The sequence below is a fragment of the Oncorhynchus gorbuscha genome, linkage group LG13 (assembly GCF_021184085.1).
Source record: "Oncorhynchus gorbuscha isolate QuinsamMale2020 ecotype Even-year linkage group LG13, OgorEven_v1.0, whole genome shotgun sequence".
In the NCBI taxonomy this organism is placed as follows: Eukaryota; Metazoa; Chordata; class Actinopteri; order Salmoniformes; family Salmonidae; genus Oncorhynchus; species Oncorhynchus gorbuscha.
Window position 1 is genome coordinate 42,784,945 of NC_060185.1, and position 22,627 is coordinate 42,807,571.

Below are 22,627 nucleotides of genomic sequence, written 5' to 3' on the forward strand. Positions count from 1 at the left end.
CAGTATGCTGTATGGATGACACACGTGTGTACTGTACAGCAGTATACTGTATGGATGACACACGTATGTACTGTACAGCAGTATCCTGTATGGATGACACATGTATGTACTGTACAGCAGTATACTGTATGGATGACACACATATGTACTGTACAGCAGTATACTGTATGGATGACACACATATGTACTGTGTACAGTATACTGTATGGTTGAGATTGTATGTGCTGTGTACAGTATACTGTATGGATGACACACATATGTACTGTGTACAGTATACTGTATGGTTGAGATTGTATGTGCTGTGTATAGTATACTGTATGGATGACACACATGTACTGTGTACAGTATACTGTATGGATGACACATGTATGTACTGTACAGCAGTATACTGTATGGATGACACACATATGTACTGTACAGCAGTATACTGTATGGATGACACACGTAAGTACTGTACAGCGGTATACTGTATGGATGACACACGTATGTACTGTACAGCAGTATACTGTATGGATGACACACGTATGTACTGTACAGCAGTATACTGTATGGATGACACACGTATGTACTGTACAGTAGTATACTGTATGGATGACACACGTATGTACTGTACAGCAGTATACTGTATGGATGACACACGTATGTACTGTACAGCAGTATGCTGTATGGATGACACACGTGTGTACTGTACAGCAGTATACTGTATGGATGACACACGTATGTACTGTACAGCAGTATCCTGTATGGATGACACATGTATGTACTGTACAGCAGTATACTGTATGGATGACACACATATGTACTGTACAGCAGTATACTGTATGGATGACACACATATGTACTGTGTACAGTATACTGTATGGTTGAGATTGTATGTGCTGTGTACAGTATACTGTATGGATGACACACATATGTACTGTGTACAGTATACTGTATGGTTGAGATTGTATGTGCTGTGTACAGTATACTGTATGGATGACACACATGTACTGTGTACAGTATACTGTATGGATGACATATGTATGTACTGTACAGCAGTATACTGTATGGATGACACACATATGTACTGTGTACAGTATAATGTATGGTTGAGATTGTATGTGCTGTGTACTGTATACTGTATGGTTGAGATTGTATGTGCTGTGTACTGTATACTGTATGGTTGAGATTGTATGTGCTGTGTACTGTATACTGTATGGTTGAGATTGTATGTGCTGTGTACTGTATACTGTATGGTTGAGATTGTATGTGCTGTGTACTGTATGGTTGAGATTGTATGTGCTGTGTACTGTATGGTTGAGATTGTATGTGCTGTATACTGTATGGTTGAGATTGTATGTGCTGTGTACTGTATACTGTATGGTTGAGATTGTATGTGCTGTGTACTGTATGGTTGAGATTGTATGTGCTGTGTACAGTATGGTTGAGATTGTATGTGCTGTGTACTGTATGGTTGAGATTGTATGTGCTGTGTACTGTATGGTTGAGATTGTATGTGCTGTGTACAGTATGGTTGAGATTGTATGTGCTGTGTACTGTATGGTTGAGATTGTATGTGCTGTGTACTGTATGGTTGAGATTGTATGTGCTGTGTACTGTATGGTTGCAAATCTATGTATTAACAGTCATTTGATCACTCTTTTGTTTCTGAGAAATGCAGATGAGCTTTGTGATTGACATAAATTCCCTGAAAACACACGGTTATATTAACAGTATTGCACTTTTCATGTAGCCTCATTTTGACCAGCTAATAGCCCACCGAATACACACAATACTGTGTGTTGTATGGTTGTGATCCTATATACTGTATGTTGTATGGTTGTGATCCTATATACTGTATGTTGTATGGTTGTGATCCTATATACTGTATGTTGTATGGTTGTGATCCTATATACTGTATGCTGTATGGTTGTGATCCTATATACTGTATGTTGTATGGTTGTGATCCTATATACTGTATGCTGTATGGTTGTGATCCTATATACTGTATGTTGTATGGTTGTGATCCTATATACTGTATGTTGTATGGTTGTGATGCTATATACTGTATGTTGTATGGTTGTGATCCTATATACTGTATGTTGTATGGTTGTGATGCTATATACTGTATGTTGTATGGTTGTGATGCTATATACTGTATGTTGTATGGTTGTGATCCTATATACTGTATGTTGTATGGTTGTGATCATATATACTGTATGCTTTATGGTTGTGATGCTATATACTGTATGTTGTATGGTTGTGATCCTATATACTGTATGTTGTATGGTTGTGATCCTATATACTGTATGTTGTATGGTTGTGATGCTATATACTGTATGTTATGATCCTATATACTGTATGTTGTATGGTTGTGATGCTATATACTGTATGTTGTATGGTTGTGATCCTATATACTGTATGTTGTATGGTTGTGATCCTATATACTGTATGTTGTATGGTTGTGATCCTATATACTGTATGTTGTATGGTTGTGATCCTATATACTGTATGCTGTATGGTTGTGATGCTATATACTGTATGTTGTATGGTTGTGATGCTATATACTGTATGTTGTATGGTTGTGATGCTATATACTGTATGTTGTATGGTTGTGATGCTATATACTGTGTGTTGTATGGTTGTGATCCTATATACTGTATGTTGTATGGTTGTGATCCTATATACTGTATGTTGTATGGTTGTGATGCTATATACTGTATGTTGTGATCCTATATACTGTATGTTGTATGGTTGTGATGCTATATACTGTATGTTGTATGGTTGTGATCCTATATACTGTATGCTTTATGGTTGTGATGCTATATACTGTATGTTGTATGGTTGTGATCCTATATACTGTATGTTGTATGGTTGTGATCCTATATACTGTATGTTGTATGGTTGTGATCCTATATACTGTATGTTGTATGGTTGTGATGCTATATACTGTATGTTGTATGGTTGTGATGCTATATACTGTAAGTTGTATGGTTGATGCTATATACTGTATGTTGTATGGTTGTGATCCTATATACTGTATGTTGTATGGTTGTGATCCTATATACTGTATGTTGTATGGTTGTGATGCTATATACTGTATGTTGTATGGTTGTGATCCTATATACTGTATGTTGTGATCCTATATACTGTATGTTGTATGGTTGTGATCCTAAATACTGTATGTTGTATGGTTGTGATGCTATATACTGTATGTTGTATGGTTGATGCTATATACTGTATGTTGTATGGTTGTGATCCTATATACTGTATGTTGTATGGTTGATGCTATATACTGTATGTTGTATGGTTGTGATCCTATATACTGTATGTTGTATGGTTGTGATGCTATATACTGTATGTTGTGATCCTATATACTGTATGTTGTATGGCTGTGATGCTATATACTGTATGTTGTATGGTTGTGTCATGTTTTGTCTTATTTTGTCTTGTCTTTTTGCTTTTCCCTCTGTTCGTTTTCCCCCTGCTGGTCTTTTTAGGTTCGTTCCCCTCTTTCTCTCTTCCTCCCTCTCTCTCTTCTCTCTATCGCTCCGTTCCTGCTCCCAGCTGTTCCTATTCCCGTAATCAATCATTTAGTCTTCCCACACCTGTTCCCTATCTTTTCCCCTGATTAGAGTCCCTATTTCTCCCCTTGTTTTCCGTTTCTGCCCTGTCGGATCCTTGTCTATTGTTCACCGTGCTGTGTCTATGTATCGCCCTGTCGTGTCGTGTTTCCCTCAGATGCTGCGTGGTGAGCAGGTGTCTGAGTCTGCTACGTTCAAGTGCCTTCCCGAGGCAACCTGCAGTTCAAGATCGAGTCTCCAGTCTGTTCTCGTCATTACGAGTGGAAATTGTGCTTTATGATTGTATTTTTACTTTACTGGATTAAAGACTCTGTTTTCGCCAAGTCGCTTTTGGGTCCTCATTCACCTGCATAACAGAAGGATCCGACCAAGGAATGGACCCAGCGACTACAGACGCTCGTAACACTGCCGTCGAGATCCAAGGAGCCATGCTCGGCAGACACGAGCAGGAATTGTCTGCTGCTCGCCATGCCGTGGAGAACCTGGCCGCTCAGGTTTCCGACCTCTCTGGACAGTTCCAGAGTCTTCGTCTCGTGCCACCTGTTACTTCCTGGCCTGCCGAGCCTCCGGAACCTAGGGTTAATAACCCACCTTGCTACTCCGGGCAGCCCACGGAGTGCCGCTCCTTTCTCACCCAGTGTGATATTGTGTTCTCTCTCCAACCCAACACATACTCTAGAGAGAGAGCTCGGGTTGCTTAGGTCATTTCACTCCTTACTGGCCGGGCTCGAGAGTGGGGCACAGCTATCTGGGAGGCAAGGGCTGATTGCTCTAACAATTACCAGAACTTTAAAGAGGAGATGATTCGGGTTTTTGACCGTTCAGTTTTTGGTAGGGAGGCTTCTAGGGCCCTGGCTTCCCTATGCCAAGGTGATCGATCCATAACGGATTACTCTATTGAGTTTCGCACTCTTGCTGCCTCTAGTGAGTGGAACGAGCCGGCGCTGCTCGCTCGTTTTCTGGAGGGACTCCACGCAGTGGTTAAAGATGAGATTCTCTCCCGGGAGGTTCCTTCAAATGTGGACTCTTTGATTGCTCTCGCCATCCGCATAGAACGACGGGTAGATCTTCGTCACCAGGCTCGTGGAAGAGAGCTCGCGTCAACGGTGTTTCCCTGCTCCGCATCGCAACCATCTCCCTCCTCTGGCTCAGAGACTGAGCCCATGCAGCTGGGAGGTATTCGCATCTCGACTAAGGAGAGGGAACGGAGGATCACCAACCGCCTGTGCCTCTATTGCGGACTTGCTGGACATTTTGTTAATTCATGTCCAGTAAAAGCCAGAGCTCATCAGTAAGCGGAGGGCTACTGGTGAGCGCTACTACTCAGGTCTCTCCATCTAGATCCTGTACTACTTTGTCGGTCCATCTACGCTGGACCGGTTCGGGTGCTACATGCAGTGCCTTGATAGACTCTGGGGCTGAGGGTTGTTTCATGGACGAAGCATGGGCTCGGAAACATGACATTCCTTTCAGAGAGTTAGACAAGCCTACGCCCATGTTCGCCTTAGATGGTAGTCATCTTCCCAGTATCAGATTTGAGACACTACCTTTAACCCTCACAGTATCTGGTAACCACAGTGAGACTATTTCTTTTTTGATTTTTCGTTCACCTTTTACACCTGTTGTTTTGGGTCATCCCTGGCTAGTATGTCATAATCCTTCTATTAATTGGTCTAGTAATTCTATCCTATCCTGGAACGTTTCTTGTCATGTGAAGTGTTTAATGTCTGCCATCCCTCCCGTTTCTTCTGTCCCTACTTCTCAGGAGGAACCTGGCGATTTGACAGGAGTGCCGGAGGAATATCATGATCTGCGCACGGTCTTCAGTCGGTCCCGAGCCAACTCCCTTCCTCCTCACCGGTCGTATGATTGTAGTATTGATCTCCTTCCGGGGACCACTCCTCCTCGGGGTAGACTATACTCTCTGTCGGCTCCCGAACGTAAGGCTCTCGAGGATTATTTGTCTGTGTCTCTTGACGCCGGTACCATAGTGCCTTCTTCCTCTCCGGCCGGGGCGGGGTTTTTTTTTGTTAAGAAGAAGGACGGTACTCTGCGCCCCTGCGTGGATTATCGAGGGCTGAATGACATAACGGTTAAGAATCGTTATCCGCTTCCCCTTATGTCATCAGCCTTCGAGATTCTGCAGGGAGCCAGGTGCTTTACTAAGTTGGACCTTCGTAACGCTTACCATCTCGTGCGCATCAGAGAGGGGGACGAGTGGAAAACGGCGTTTAACACTCCGTTAGGGCATTTTGAGTACCGGGTTCTGCCGTTTGGTCTCGCCAATGCGCCAGCTGTTTTTCAGGCATTAGTTAATGATGTTCTGAGAGACATGCTGAACATCTTTGTTTTTGTCTATCTTGACGATATCCTGATTTTTTCACCGTCACTCGAGATTCATATTCAGCACGTTCGACGTGTTCTACAGCGCCTTTTAGAGAATTGTCTCTACGTGAAGGCTGAGAAGTGCTCTTTTCATGTCTCCTCCGTTACTTTTCTCGGTTCCGTTATTTCCGCTGAAGGCATTCAGATGGATTCCGCTAAGGTCCAAGCTGTCAGTGATTGGCCCGTTCCAAGGTCACGTGTCGAGTTGCAGCGCTTTCTAGGTTTCGCTAATTTCTATCGGCGTTTCATTCGTAATTTCGGTCAAGTTGCTGCCCCTCTCACAGCTCTTACTTCTGTCAAGACGTGTTTTAAGTGGTCCGGTTCCGCCCAGGGAGCTTTTGATCTTCTAAAAGAACGTTTTACGTCCGCTCCTATCCTCGTTACTCCTGACGTCACTAGACAATTCATTGTCGAGGTTGACGCTTCAGAGGTAGGCGTGGGAGCCATTCTATCCCAGCGCTTCCCGTCTGACGATAAGGTTCATCCTTGCGCTTATTTTTCTCATCGCCTGTCGCCATCTGAACGCAACTATGATGTGGGTAACCGCGAACTGCTCGCCATCCGCTTAGCCCTAGGCGAATGGCGACAGTGGTTGGAGGGGGCGACCGTTCCTTTGTCGTTTGGACAGACCATAAGAACCTTGAGTACATCCGTTCTGCCAAACGACTTAATGCCCGTCAAGCTCGTTGGGCGTTGTTTTTCGCTCGTTTCGAGTTTGTGATTTCTTACCGTCCGGGTAGCAAGAACACCAAGCCCGATGCCTTATCCCGTCTTTTTAGTTCTTCTGTGGCTCCTACTGATCCCGAGGGGATTCTTCCTTATGGGCGTGTTGTCGGGTTGACAGTCTGGGGAATTGAAAGACAGGTTAAGCAAGCACTCACGCACACTGCGTCGCCGCGCGCTTGTCCTAGTAACCTTCTTTTCGTTCCTGTTTCCACTCGTCTGGCTGTTCTTCAGTGGGCTCACTCTGCCAAGTTAGCTGGTCATCCCGGTGTTCGAGGCACTCTTGCGTCTATTCGCCAGCGCTTTTGGTGGCCGACTCAGGAGCGTGACACGCGCCGTTTCGTGGCTGCTTGTTCGGACTGCGCGCAGACTAAGTCAGGTAACTCTCCTCCTGCCGGTCGTCTCAGACCGCTCCCCATTCCTTCTCGACCATGGTCTCACATCGCCCTAGACTTCATTACCGGTCTGCCTTTGTCTGCGGGGAAGACTGTGATTCTTACGGTTGTCGATAGGTTCTCTAAGGCGGCACATTTCATTCCCCTCGCTAAACTTCCTTCCGCTAAGGAGACGGCACAAATCATCATCGAGAATGTGTTCAGAATTCATGGCCTCCCGTTAGACGCCGTTTCAGACAGAGGCCCGCAATTCACGTCACAGTTTTGGAGGGAGTTCTGTCGTTTGATTGGTGCGTCCGTCAGTCTCTCTTCCGGGTTTCATCCCCAGTCTAACGGTCAAGCAGAGAGGGCCAATCAGACGATTGGTCGCATACTACGCAGCCTTTCTTTCAGAAACCCTGCGTCTTGGGCAGAACAGCTCCCCTGGGCAGAATACGCTCACAACTCGCTTCCTTCGTCTGCTACCGGGTTATCTCCGTTTCAGAGTAGTCTGGGTTACCAGCCTCCTCTGTTCTCATCCCAGCTTGCCGAGTCCAGCGTTCCCTCCGCTCAAGCGTTTGTCCAACGTTGTGAGCGCACCTGGAAGAGGGTGAGGTCTGCACTTTGCCGTTACAGGGCACAGACTGTGAGAGCCGCCAATAAACGTAGGATTAAGAGTCCTAGGTATTGTTGCGGCCAGAGAGTGTGGCTTTCCACTCGCAACCTTCCTCTTACGACAGCTTCTCGTAAGTTGACTCCGCGGTTCATTGGTCCGTTCCGTGTCTCCCAGGTCGTCAATCCTGTCGCTGTGCGACTGCTTCTTCCGCGACATCTTCGTCGCGTCCATCCTGTCTTCCATGTCTCCTGTGTCAAGCCCTTTCTTCGCACCCCCGTTCGTCTTCCCTCCCCCCTCCCGTCCTTGTCGAGAGCGCACCTATTTACAAGGTACGTAGGATCATGGACATGCGTTCTCGGGGACGGGGTCACCAATACTTAGTGGATTGGGAGGGTTACGGTCCTGAGGAGAGGAGTTGGGTTCCGTCTCGGGACGTGCTGGACCGTTCACTTATTGATGATTTCCTCCGTTGCCGCCAGGATTCCTCCTCGAGTGCGCCAGGAGGCGCTCGGTGAGTGGGGGGGTACTGTCATGTTTTGTCTTATTTTGTCTTGTCTTTTTGCTTTTCCCTCTGTTCGTTTTCCCCCTGCTGGTCTTTTTAGGTTCGTTCCCTCTTTCTCTCTTCCTCCCTCTCTCTCTTCTCTCTATCGCTCCGTTCCTGCTCCCAGCTGTTCCTATTCCCCTAATCAATCATTTAGTCTTCCCACACCTGTTCCCTATCTTTTCCCCTGATTAGAGTCCCTATTTCTCCCCTTGTTTTCCGTTACTGCCCTGTCGGATCCTTGTCTATTGTTCACCGTGCTGTGTCTATGTATCGCCCTGTCGTGTCGTGTTTCCCTCAGATGCTGCGTGGTGAGCAGGTGTCTGAGTCTGCTACGTTCAAGTGCCTTCCCGAGGCAACCTGCAGTTCAAGATCGAGTCTCCAGTCTGTTCTCGTCATTACGAGTGGAAATTGTGCTTTATGATTGTATTTTTACTTTACTGGATTAAAGACTCTGTTTTCGCCAAGTCGCTTTTGGGTCCTCATTCACCTGCATAACAGGTTGTGATCCTATATACTGTATGTTGTATGGTTGTGATGCTATATACTGTATGTTGTGATCCTATATACTGTATGTTGTGATCCTATATACTGTATGTTGTATGGTTGTGATCCTATATACTGTATGCTGTATGGTTGTGATCCTATATACTGTATGTTGTATGGTTGTGATCCTATATACTGTATGTTGTATGGTTGTGATCCTATATACTGTATGTTGTATGGTTGTGATGCTATATACTGTATGTTGTATGGTTGTGATCCTATATACTGTATGTTGTATGGTTGTGATGCTATATACTGTATGTTGTATGGTTGTGATGCTATATACTGTATGTTGTATGGTTGTGATGCTATATACTGTATGTTGTGATCCTATATACTGTATGTTGTATGGTTGTGATGCTATATACTGTATGTTGTATGGTTGTGATGCTATATACTGTATGTTGTATGGTTGTGATGCTATATACTGTATGTTGTATGGTTGTGATCCTATATACTGTATGTTGTATGGTTGATGCTATATACAGTATGTTGTATGGTTGTGATCCTATATACTGTATGTTGTATGGTTGTGATCCTATATACTGTATGTTGTATGGTTGTGATGCTATATACTGTATGTTGTATGGTTGTGATCCTATATACTGTATGTTGTGATCCTATATACTGTATGTTGTATGGTTGTGATCCTAAATACTGTATGTTGTATGGTTGTGATGCTATATACTGTATGTTGTATGGTTGATGCTATATACTGTATGTTGTATGGTTGTGATCCTATATACTGTATGTTGTATGGTTGATGCTATATACTGTATGTTGTATGGTTGTGATCCTATATACTGTATGTTGTATGGTTGTGATGCTATATACTGTATGTTGTGATCCTATATACTGTATGTTGTATGGTTGTGATGCTATATACTGTATGTTGTATGGTTGTGATCCTATATACTGTATGTTGTATGGTTGTGATGCTATATACTGTATGTTGTGATCCTATATACTGTATGTTGTATGGTTGTGATCCTATATACTGTATGTTGTATGGTTGTGATCCTATATACTGTATGTTGTATGGTTGTGATCCTATATACTGTATGTTGTATGGTTGTGATGCTATATACTGTATGTTGTATGGTTGTGATCCTATATACTGTATGTTGTATGGTTGTGATCCTATATACTGTATGTTGTATGGTTGATGCTATATACTGTATGTTGTATGGTTGTGATCCTATATACTGTATGTTGTATGGTTGTGATGCTATATACTGTATGTTGTATGGTTGTGATCCTATATACTGTATGTTGTATGGTTGTGATCCTATATACTGTATGTTGTATGGTTGTGATCCTATATACTGTATGTTGTATGGTTGTGATCCTATATACTGTATGCTGTATGGTTGTGATGCTATATACTGTATGTTGTATGGTTGTGATGCTATATACTGTATGTTGTATGGTTGTGATCCTATATACTGTATGTTGTATGGTTATGATCCTATATACTGTATGTTGTATGGTTGTGATCATATATACTGTATGTTGTATGGTTGTGATGCTATATACTGTACGTTGTATGGTTGTGATGCTATATACTGTGTGTTGTATGGTTGTGATCCTATATACTGTATGTTGTATGGTTGTGATCCTATATACTGTATGTTGTATGGTTGTGATGCTATATACTGTATGTTGTATGGTTGTGATGCTATATACTGTATGTTGTATGGTTGATGCTATATACTGTATGTTGTATGGTTGTGATGCTATATACTGTGTGTTGTATGGTTGTGATCCTATATACTGTATGTTGTATGGTTGTGATCCTATATACTGTATGTTGTATGGTTGTGATGCTATATACTGTATGTTGTGATCCTATATACTGTATGTTGTATGGTTGTGATGCTATATACTGTATGTTGTATGGTTGTGATGCTATATACTGTATGTTGTGATCCTATATACTGTATGTTGTATGGTTGTGATGCTATATACTGTATGTTGTATGGTTGTGATGCTATATACTGTATGCTGTATGGTTGTGATCCTATATACTGTATGTTGTATGGTTGTGATCCTATATACTGTATGTTGTATGGTTGTGATGCTATATACTGTATGTTGTATGGTTGTGATCCTATATACTGTATGTTGTATGGTTGTGATCCTATATACTGTATGCTGTATGGTTGTGATCCTATATACTGTATGTTGTATGGTTGTGATGCTATATACTGTATGTTGTATGGTTGTGATGCTATATACTGTATGTTGTATGGTTGTGATGCTATATACTGTATGTTGTATGGTTGTGATCCTATATACTGTATGTTGTATGGTTGTGATGCTATATACTGTATGTTGTATGGTTGTGATGCTATATACTGTATGTTGTATGGTTGTGATGCTATATACTGTATGTTGTATGGTTGTGATGCTATATACTGTATGTTGTATGGTTGATGCTATATACTGTATGTTGTATGGTTGTGATGCTATATACTGTGTGTTGTATGGTTGTGATGCTATATACTGTATGTTGTATGGTTGTGATCCTATATACTGTATGTTGTATGGTTGTGATGCTATATACTGTATGTTGTGATCCTATATACTGTATGTTGTATGGTTGTGATGCTATATACTGTATGTTGTATGGTTGTGATCCTATATACTGTATGTTGTATGGTTGTGATCCTATATACTGTATGTTGTATGGTTGTGATCCTATATACTGTATGTTGTATGGTTGTGATGCTATATACTGTATGTTGTATGGTTGTGATCCTATATACTGTATGTTGTATGGTTGTGATCCTATATACTGTATGTTGTATGGTTGATGCTATATACTGTATGTTGTATGGTTGTGATCCTATATACTGTATGTTGTGATCCTATATACTGTATGTTGTGATCCTATATTCTGTATGTTGTGATCCTATATACTGTATGTTGTATGGTTGTGATGCTATATACTGTATGTTGTATGGTTGTGATCCTATATACTGTATGTTGTATGGTTGTGATCCTATATACTGTATGTTGTATGGTTGATGCTATATACTGTATGTTGTATGGTTGTGATCCTATATACTGTATGTTGTGATCCTATATACTGTATGTTGTGATCCTATATTCTGTATGTTGTGATCCTATATACTGTATGTTGTGATCCTATATACTGTATGTTGTATGGTTGTGATCCTATATACTGTATGTTGTATGGTTGTGATCCTATATACTGTATGTTGTATGGTTGTGATCCTATATACTGTATGTTGTATGGTTGTGATCCTATATACTGTATGTTGTATGGTTGTGATCCTATATACTGTATGTTGTATGGTTGTGATCCTATATACTGTATATTGTATGGTTGTGATCCTATATACTGTATGTTGTATGGTTGTGATCCTATATACTGTATGTTGTATGGTTGTGATCCTATATACTGTATGTTGTATGGTTGATGCTATATACTGTATGTTGTATGGTTGTGATCCTATATACTGTATGTTGTGATCCTATATACTGTATGTTGTGATCCTATATACTGTATGTTGTATGGTTGTGATGCTATATACTGTATGTTGTATGGTTGTGATCCTATATACTGTATGTTGTGATCCTATATACTGTATGTTGTGATCCTATATACTGTATGTTGTGATCCTATATACTGTATGTTGTGATCCTATATACTGTATGTTGTGATCCTATATACTGTATGTTGTATGGTTGTGATGCTATATACTGTATGTTGTATGGTTGTGATCCTATATACTGTATGTTGTATGGTTGTGATCCTATATACTGTATGTTGTATGGTTGTGATCCTATATACTGTATGTTGTATGGTTGTGATCCTATATACTGTATGTTGTATGGTTGTGATCCTATATACTGTATGTTGTATGGTTGTGATCCTATATACTGTATGTTGTATGGTTGTGATCCTATATACTGTATGTTGTATGGTTGTGATCCTATATACTGTATGTTGTATGGTTGATGCTATATACTGTATGTTGTATGGTTGTGATCCTATATACTGTATGTTGTGATCCTATATACTGTATGTTGTGATCCTATATACTGTATGTTGTATGGTTGTGATGCTATATACTGTATGTTGTATGGTTGTGATCCTATATACTGTATGTTATGTTGTGATCCTATATACTGTATGTTGTGATCCTATATACTGTATGTTGTGATCCTATATACTGTATGTTGTGATCCTATATACTGTATGTTGTGATCCTATATACTGTATGTTGTATGGTTGTGATGCTATATACTGTATGTTGTATGGTTGTGATCCTATATACTGTATGTTGTATGGTTGTGATCCTATATACTGTATGTTGTATGGTTGTGATCCTATATACTGTATGTTGTATGGTTGTGATCCTATATACTGTATGTTGTATGGTTGTGATCCTATATACTGTATGTTGTATCGTTGTGATCCTATATACTGTATGTTGTATGGTTGTGATCCTATATACTGTATGTTGTATGGTTGTGATCCTATATACTGTATGTTGTATGGTTGTGATCCTATATACTGTATGTTGTATGGTTGTGATCCTATATACTGTATGTTGTATGGTTGATGCTATATACTGTATGTTGTATGGTTGTGATCCTATATACTGTATGTTGTGATCCTATATACTGTATGTTGTGATCCTATATACTGTATGTTGTATGGTTGTGATCCTATATACTGTATGTTGTGATCCTATATACTGTATGTTGTGATCCTATATACTGTATGTTGTATGGTTGTGATGCTATATACTGTATGTTGTATGGTTGTGATCCTATATACTGTATGTTGTATGGTTGTGATCCTATATACTGTATGTTGTATGGTTGTGATGCTATATACTGTATGTTGTATGGTTGTGATCCTATATACTGTATGTTGTATGGTTGTGATGCTATATACTGTATGTTGTATGGTTGTGATGCTATATACTGTATGTTGTATGGTTGTGATCCTATATACTGTATGTTGTATGGTTGTGATCCTATATACTGTATGTTGTATGGTTGTGATCCTATATACTGTATGTTGTATGGTTGTGATCCTATATACTGTATGTTGTATGGTTGTGATCCTATATACTGTATGTTGTATGGTTGTGATCCTATATACTGTATGTTGTATGGTTGTGATCCTATATACTGTATGTTGTATGGTTGATGCTATATACTGTATGTTGTATGGTTGTGATCCTATATACTGTATGTTGTGATCCTATATACTGTATGTTGTGATCCTATATACTGTATGTTGTATGGTTGTGATGCTATATACTGTATGTTGTATGGTTGTGATCCTATATACTGTATGTTGTATGGTTGTGATCCTATATACTGTATGTTGTATGGTTGTGATGCTATATACTGTATGTTGTATGGTTGTGATCCTATATACTGTATGTTGTATGGTTGTGATGCTATATACTGTATGTTGTATGGTTGTGATGCTATATACTGTATGTTGTATGGTTGTGATCCTATATACTGTATGTTGTATGGTTGTGATCCTATATACTGTATGTTGTATGGTTGTGATCCTATATACTGTATGCTGTATGGTTGTGATCCTATATACTGTATGTTGTATGGTTGTGATCCTATATACTGTATGTTGTATGGTTGTGATCCTATATACTGTATGTTGTATGGTTGTGATCCTATATACTGTATGTTGTATGGTTGTGATCCTATATACTGTATGTTGTATGGTTGTGATCCTATATACTGTATGTTGTATGGTTGTGATCCTATATACTGTATGTTGTGATCCTATATACTGTATGCTGTATGGTTGTGATCCTATATACTGTATGCTGTATGGTTGTGATCCTATATACTGTATGTTGTATGGTTGTGATCCTATATACTGTATGTTGTATGGTTGTGATCCTATATACTGTGCACTGTATGAACAACATACTGAATGTCTGCCATGGCTGGCAACCTTGGTGTTGTGACTGTGTTAGAGAAGCACCAGGAATAACATCGGTGATGTACAGGATTGAAGGAGAGGAGGGAAGGAGAGTAGGAAGGCAGTGACTCACAGTGCCCCTCTATCTTTGTGTTCACAGGCAATCTGGAGGAACCGTCATTAAGAACAGGTAAGGAGGAGGAGGAGGGGAGGAGGGGGGAGGGGGAGGTGGGAGGGGCAGGGGAGGAGATGGTTGCACAAGATAACAGACTAAATAAACTCTACAGGATACACAGTTACCCATGTTCACATGTACTACATAGACTTGCATTCACTTACAGTACAAATACACACACATACAGTGCCTTGCGAAAGTATTCGGCCCCCTTGAACTTTGCAACCTTTTGCCACATTTCAGGCTTCAAACATAATGATATAAAACTGTATCTTTTTGTGAAGAATCAACAACAAGTGGGACACAATCACGAAGTGAAACGACATTTATTGGATATTTCAAACTTTTTTAACAAATACAAAACTGAAAAATTGGGCGTGCAAAATTATTGTTGTTGATTCTTCACAAAAAAATACAGTTTTATATCTTTATGTTTGAAGCCTGAAATGTGGCAAAAGGTCGCAAAGTTCAAGGGGGCCGAATACTTTCGCAAGGCACTGTATTTACCATCAAGTGCCCACATGTACAACACACACACACACACACACACACACACACACACACACACACACACACACACACACACACACACACACACACACACACACACACACACACACACACACACACACACACACACACACACACACACACACACACACACACACACACACACCACTGACATTATGTTGTCTAGCAGTGAACAGTTCTATTCTACCTCATTCGGCGACGCTGATTTCCTCACTCCGTTCACACATTCAGAGCACTGTGTCTCACCTTTCATGAGTCTCTACGTGCCCTGGCACCACACAGCCCAGGTCCTTCTGATGAGTCTCTACGTGCCCTGGCACCACACAGCCCAGGTCCTTCTGATGAGTCTCTACATGCCCTGGCACCACACAGCCCAGGTCCTTCTGAAGAGTCTCTACATGCCCTGGCACCACACAGCCCAGGTCCTTCTGAAGAGTCTCTACATGCCCTGGCACCACACAGCCCAGGTCCTTCTGAAGAGTCTCTACATGCCCTGGCACCACACAGCCCAGGTCCTTCTGATGAGTCTCTACATGCCCTGGTACCACACAGCCCAGGTCCTTCTGATGAGTCTCTACGTGCCCTGGTACCACACAGCCCAGGTCATTCTGATGAGTCACTACATGCCCTGGCACCACACAGCCCAGGTCCTTCTGATGAGTCTCTACGTGCCCTGGTACCACACAGCCCAGGTCCTTCTGATGAGTCTCTACATGCCCTGGCACCACACAGCCCAGGTCCTTCTGATGAGTCTCTATGTGCCCTGGTACCACACAGCCCAGGTCCTTCTGATGAGTCTCTACGTGCCCTGGTACCACACAGCCCAGGTCATTCTGATGAGTCTCTACGTGCCCTGGTACCACACAGCCCAGGTCATTCTGATGAGTCTCTACATGCCCTGGTACCACATAGCCCAGTTATTCTGAGAAACCCACGGCCAGACCCAGAGAGAGACAGAAGAATGATACTGTACTTTGGAAAAACAGATGCTCCATCTTCACGTTCTCACTGTAGAGTGTGGATAATGCAATGTCGACGTGTGGGTCCTGAAGTGAAATGACCTAGGTTAACAGGGCTCTGTGTCTCTCTCTCTTGCCTCCCTGTGCCCCTTGTGTGCCACCCTGTCTGTGCCAGTCTGGGCGAGGAGTTCTACAGAGAGGCCATCGAGCACTGCCGCAGCTACAATGCCCGCCTGTGTGCTGAGCGCTCCATGCGCCTGCCCTTCCTGGACTCCCAGACCGGCGTGGCACAGAGCAACTGCTACATCTGGATGGAGAAGAACCACCGTGGCCCAGGTGTGTGTGTGTGTGTGTGTGTGTGTGTGTGTGTGTGTGTGTGTGTGTGTGTGTGTGTGTGTGTGTGTGTGTGTGTGTGTGTGTGTGTGTGTGTGTGTGTGTGTGTGTGTGTGTGTGTGTGTGTGTGTCTGTCCTTGTGCGTGTGTGTGTGAGGTCTGGGCTGCGTGCATGTGCGTGTGTGTGTGTGTGTTCGTGGACAGCATGTTAGAGTGTGTTCCACTGCATGAAGCCCTGTAACAAAACACAGGGTAAGAGGCAGCATGAAGAGGTATGAGGCCTGGGTTAGGGAGGTCTGGAACACAGCCTCCAGGCGTTCCAAGTTCAGTTCTCCTCTGCTCTCAGCAGCCCTTTGTCCTCTGTGTTGTTCTCCCATCTTCTCCCTCTCTCTATCTTTCTCTCTCCCCTCTCCTCTCTCTCTTTCTCTCTCCCCTCTACTCCCTCTCTCCATCTTTCTCTCTCCCCTCTCCTCTCTCTCTTTCTCTCTCCCCTTTACTCCCTCTATCTTTCTCTCTCCCCTCTCCTCTCTCTCTTTCTCTCTCCCCTCTACTCCCTCTCTCTATCGTTCTCTCCCCCTCTTCTCCCTCTCTCTATTGTTCTCTCTCCCCTCTACTCCCTCTCTCTATCTTTCTCTCTCCCCTCTCCTCTCTCTCTTTCTCTCTCCCCTCTACTCCCTCTCTCTATCTTTCTCTCTCCCCTCTCCTCTCTCTCTTTCTCTCTCCCCTCTACTCCCTCTCTCTATCTTTCTCTCTCCCCACTCCTCCCTCTATATTTCTCTCCCCATCTTTGTCTCTCCCCTCTCCTTCCTCCCTCTCTCTTTCTCTCTCCCCTCCCCTCCATCACTATCCTTCTCTCTCCCTCTCCTCCCTCACTCTATCCTTCTGTCTCCCCTCTCCTTCCTCTCTATCTTTCTCTCTCCCCTCTCCTCCCTCACTCTATCCTTCTCTCTCCCCTCTCCTTCCTCACTCTCACCTTCTTTCTCCCCTCCCCTCTCCTCCCTCACTATATCATTCTCTCTCCCCTCTCCTTCCTCTCTATCTTTCTCTCTCCCCTCTCCTCCCTCTCACATTCTTTCTCTCCTCCCTCGCTACATCCTTCTTTCTCCCCTCTTCTCCCTCACTATATCCTTCTTTCTCCCCTCTCCTCCCTCGCTACATCCTTCTTTCTCCCCTCTTCTCCCTCACTATATCCTTCTTTCTCCCCTCTCCTCCCTCGCTACATCCTTCTTTCTCTCTCCCCTCTTCTCCCTCACTATATCCTTCTTTCTCCCCTCTCCTCCCTCACTATATCCTTCTTTCTCTCTCCCCTCTCCACCCTCACTACATCCTTCTTTCTCCCCTCTCCTCCCTCACTCTATCCTTCTTTCTCCCCTCTCCTCCCTCACTCTATCCTTCTCTCTCCCCTCTCCTCCCTCACGCTATCCTTCTCTCTCCCCTCTCCTTCCTCTCTATCTTTCTCTCTCCCCTCTCCTCCCTCACTCTATCCTCCTCTCTCCCCTCCTCTCCCTCACTATCCTTATCTCTCCCCCTCCTCTCTCACACCTATCCTTCTCTCTCCCCTCTCCTTCCTCTCTCTTTCTCTCTCCCCTCTCCTCCCTCACTCTATCCTCCTCTCCCCCCTCTCCTCCCTCACTCTATCCTTCTCTCCCCTCTCCTCCCTCTCTCTCTCTTTCTCTCCCCCCTCTCCTCCCTCTCTCTTTTCCTCCCCTCCCCTCCCTCACTATCCTTCTCTCTCAGAGACTGATGGAGGTACAGGTTTGTCAAGCACAGAGACTGATGGAGGTATAGGTTTGTCAAGCACAGAGACTGATGGAGGTACAGGTTTGTCCAGCACAGAGACTGGTGGAGGTATAGGTTTGTCAAGCGCGCTTGTAACGCCAGGGTAGTGGGTTCGATCCCCGGGACCACCCATACGTAGAATGTATGCACACATGACTGTAAGTCGCTTTGGATAAAAGCGTCTGCTAAATGGCATATATTATTATTATTATTATCAAGCACAGAGACTGATGGAGGTACAGGTTTGTCAAGCACAGAGACTGATGGAGGTACAGGTTTGTCAAGCACAGAGACTGATGGAGGTACAGGTTTGTCAAGCACAGATACTGATGGAGGTATATGTTTGTCAAGCACAGAGACTGATGGAGGTACAGGTTTGTCAAGCACAGAGACTGATGGAGGTACAGGTTTATCAAGCACAGAGACTGATGGAGGTACAGGTTTATCAAGCACAGAGACTGATGGAGGTATAGGTTTGTCAAGCACAGAGACTGATGGAGGTACAGGTTTGTCAAGCACAGAGACTGATGGAGGTACAGGTTTATCAAGCACAGAGACTGATGGAGGTACAGGTTTATCAAGCACAGAGACTGATGGAGGTACAGGTTTGTCAAGCACAGAGACTGATGGAGGTACAGGTTTGTCAAGCACAGAGACTGATGGAGGTATAGGTTTGTCAAGCACAGAGACTGATGGAGGTACAGGTTTGTCAAGCACAGAGACTGATGGAGGTATAGGTTTGTCAAGCACAGAGACTGATGGAGGTACAGGTTTGTCAAGCACAGAAACTGATGGAGGTATAGGTTTGTCAAGCACAGAGACTGATGAAGGTACAGGTTTGTCAAGCACAGAGACTGATGGAGGTATAGGTTTGTCAAGCACAGAGACTGATGGAGGTATAGGTTTGTCAAGCACAGAGACTGATGGAATTAGAGGTTTGTCAAGCACAGAGACTGATGGAGGTATATGTTTGTCAAGCACAGAGACTGATGGAGGTAGAGGTTTGTCAAGCACAGAGACTGATGGAGGTATAGGTTTGTCAAGCACAGAGACTGATGGAGGTATAGGTTTATCAAGCACAGAGACTGATGGAGGTATATGTTTGTCAAGCACAGAGACTGATGGAGGTAGAGGTTTGTCAAGCACAGAGACTGATGGAGGTATAGGTTTGTCAAGCACAGAGACTGATGGAGGTATATGTTTGTCAAGCACAGAGACTGATGGAGGTATAGGTTTGTCAAGCACAGAAACTGATGGAGGTATAGGTTTGTCAAGCACAGAGACTGATGGAGGTACAGGTTTGTCAAGCACAGAGACTGATGGAGGTATAGGTTTGTCAAGCACAGAGACTGATGGAGGTATAGGTTTGTCAAGCACAGAGACTGATGGAATTAGAGGTTTGTCAAGCACAGAGACTGATGGAGGTATATGTTTGTCAAGCACAGAGACTGATGGAGGTAGAGGTTTGTCAAGCACAGAGACTGATGGAGGTATAGGTTTGTCAAGCACAGAGACCATAAAAGCTTAGAATTTCTGTTTGCACAAAAAAACAAACATGTCCCTTCTATTTAAAGTGGATAACATCATCACCTTAAACCCTCCAGTATAGTTTAGTCTGTTTTAGAAGTTTTTCACAACTTGTTGCATTGTGCTTTGTTTGGCCCCCAGGTTTGGCCCCAGGACAGTTGTATACTTACCCTGCGCGCTGCTGGCGCAAGAAGAGACGGCTAAACATTCTGGAGGACCCGCGCCTCGGACCCATTGAGTTTAAGATCGGTACGAGACAAGAGAACTGGAAAGGAGGATGAGGAGGCCGTAGAATGACGGAGAAAAACCACAGGAGGCTGGTGGCTTTTTAATTGTGGAGAACGGGCTCCTGGTAATGGCTTCAGTGGAAAAAGTGGAACGGTAACAAATACGTCAGCAACATGGTTTCCATGGTTTCCAGGTGTTTGATGCCATTCCATTCACTCCGTTCTAGACATTATTATGAGCCGTCCTCCCCTCAGCAGCCTCCTGTGGTGTACTGTAGCTGTACTGTCTGTCAGGGCAAAGGGGTAGCTGGGAATGAATTCTAACATGTAGTAGCAGGGGAGTGTTACTGTATGGTGTGTGTGTGTGTGTGTGTGTTCAGACTACGAGGCGTCTCTGAAGAAGGAAGGGGGCTTGCCGGAGGGGCCGGTGTTGGAATCACTGCTCAGTGGAGAGACTCTGGACAAGAAGGTGGAGACCAAGGAAGAGGAACCTATGAGCGAGTGCCAGGTAAGAGGAGCTTAGAATCACTCATGGTGGCACACACACACACACACACACACACACACACACACACACACACACACACACACACACACACACACACACACACACACACACACACACACACACACACACACACACACACACACACACACACACACACACACACACACACACACACATATGGGTACACAAGTTCTAGTTTCCCTTTGTCATGCTCTCTTGGAGCCCTCTGACCCATTCCTCTACGTCTTCACCTAGGAGTTGCTGTGTAGTTTATTTATTCTCCTCTCTCCCTCTCTGGTTCTCTCTCTCCCTCTCTGGTTCTCTCTCTCCCTCTCTGGTTCTCTCTCTCCCTCTCTGGTTCTCTCTCTCCCTCTCTGGTTCTCTCTCTAGCTCTCTGGTTCTCTCTCTAGCTCTCTGATTCTCTCTCTCTGGTTCTCTCTCTCCCTCTCTGGTTCTCTCTCTCCCACTATGGTTCTCTCTCTCCCTCTCTGGTTCTCTCTCTTTAGCCTTCTGGTTCTCTCTCTCCCTCTCTGGTTCTCTCTCTAGCTCTCTGGTTCTCTCTCTAGCTCTCTGATTCTCTCTCTCCCTCTCTGGTTCTCTCTCTCCCTCTCTGGTTCTCTCTCTCCCTCTCTGGTTCTGTCTCTCCCTCTCTGGTTCTCTCTCTCCCTCTCTGATTCTCTCTCTCCCTCTCTGGTTCTCTCTCTCCCTATCTGGTTCTGTCTCTCCCTCTCTGGTTCTCTCTCTCCCTCTCTGATTCTCTCTCTTCCTCTCTGGTTCTCTCTCTCCCTCTCTGGTTCTCTCTCTCCCTCTCTGGTTCTCTCTCTCCCACTATGGTTCTCTCTCTCCCTCTCTAGTTATCTCTCTCTCTAGCTCTCTGGTTCTCTCTCTCTAGCTCTCTGGTTCTCTCTCTCCCTCTCTGGTTCTCTCTCTCACTCTCTGGTTCTCTCTCTCCCTCTCTGGTTCTCTCTCTAGCTCTCTGGTTCTCTCTCTCACTCTCTGGTTCTCTCTCTCCCTCTCTGGTTCTCTCTCTCCCTCTCTGGTTCTCTCTCTCCCTCTCTGGTTCTCTCTCTAGCTCTCTGGTTCTCTCTCTCACTCTCTGGTTTTCTCTCTCCCTCTCTGGTTCTCTCTCTCCCTCTCTGGTTCTCTCTCTCCCACTATGGTTCTCTCTCTCCCTCTCTGGTTCTCTCTCTCTAGCTCTCTGGTTCTCTCTCTCCCTCTCTGGTTCTCTCTCTAGCTCTCTGGTTCTCTCTCTCACTCTCTGGTTCTCTCTCTCCCTCTCTGGTTCTCTCTCTCCCTCTCTGGTTCGCTCTCTCCCTCTCTGGTTCGCTCTCTCCCTCTCTGGTTCTCTCTCTAGCTCTCTGGTTCTCTCTCTAGCTCTCTGGTTCTCTCTCTCCCCCTCTCTGGTTCTCTCTCTTCCTCTCTGGTTCTCTCTCTTCCTCTCTGGTTCTCTCTCTCCCTCTCTGGTTCTCTCTCTAGCTATCTGGTTCTCTCTCTAGCTCTCTGGTTCTCTCTCACTCTCTGATTCTTTCTCTCCCTCTCTGGTTCTCTCTCTCCCTCTCTGGTTCTCTCTCTCCCACTATGGTTCTCTCTCTCCCTCTCTAGTTATCTCTCTCTCTAGCTCTCTGGTTCTCTCTCTCTAGCTCTCTGGTTCTCTCTCTCCCTCTCTGGTTCTCTCTTTCACTCTCTGGTTCTCTCTCTCCCTCTCTGGTTCTCTCTCTCCCTCTCTGGTTCGCTCTCTCCCTCTCTGGTTCGCTCTCTCCCTCTCTGGTTTTCTCTCTCCCTCTCTGGTTCTCTCTCTTCCTCTCTGGTTCTCTCTCTCCCTCTCTGGTTCTCTCTCTAGCTATCTGGTTCTCTCTCTAGCTCTCTGGTTCTCTCTCACTCTCTGATTCTTTCTCTCCCT

At 43.9% G+C, this 22,627-nt stretch overlaps 1 protein-coding gene across 1 annotated transcript in view; it reads left to right on the forward strand.

The window, feature by feature from the left end:
- LOC123992933 (zinc finger protein neuro-d4-like) overlaps window positions 1–22,627 on the forward strand; it is a 92,297-nt gene that overhangs the window by 13,459 nt on the left and 56,211 nt on the right. The window contains exons 2-5 of the mRNA XM_046294581.1: window positions 14,850–14,879; window positions 16,530–16,690; window positions 20,134–20,241; window positions 20,600–20,727. Coding sequence (XP_046150537.1) covers window positions 14,850–14,879; window positions 16,530–16,690; window positions 20,134–20,241; window positions 20,600–20,727 — 427 coding nt within the window. The remainder of the gene's footprint in view (window positions 1–14,849; window positions 14,880–16,529; window positions 16,691–20,133; window positions 20,242–20,599; window positions 20,728–22,627) is intronic.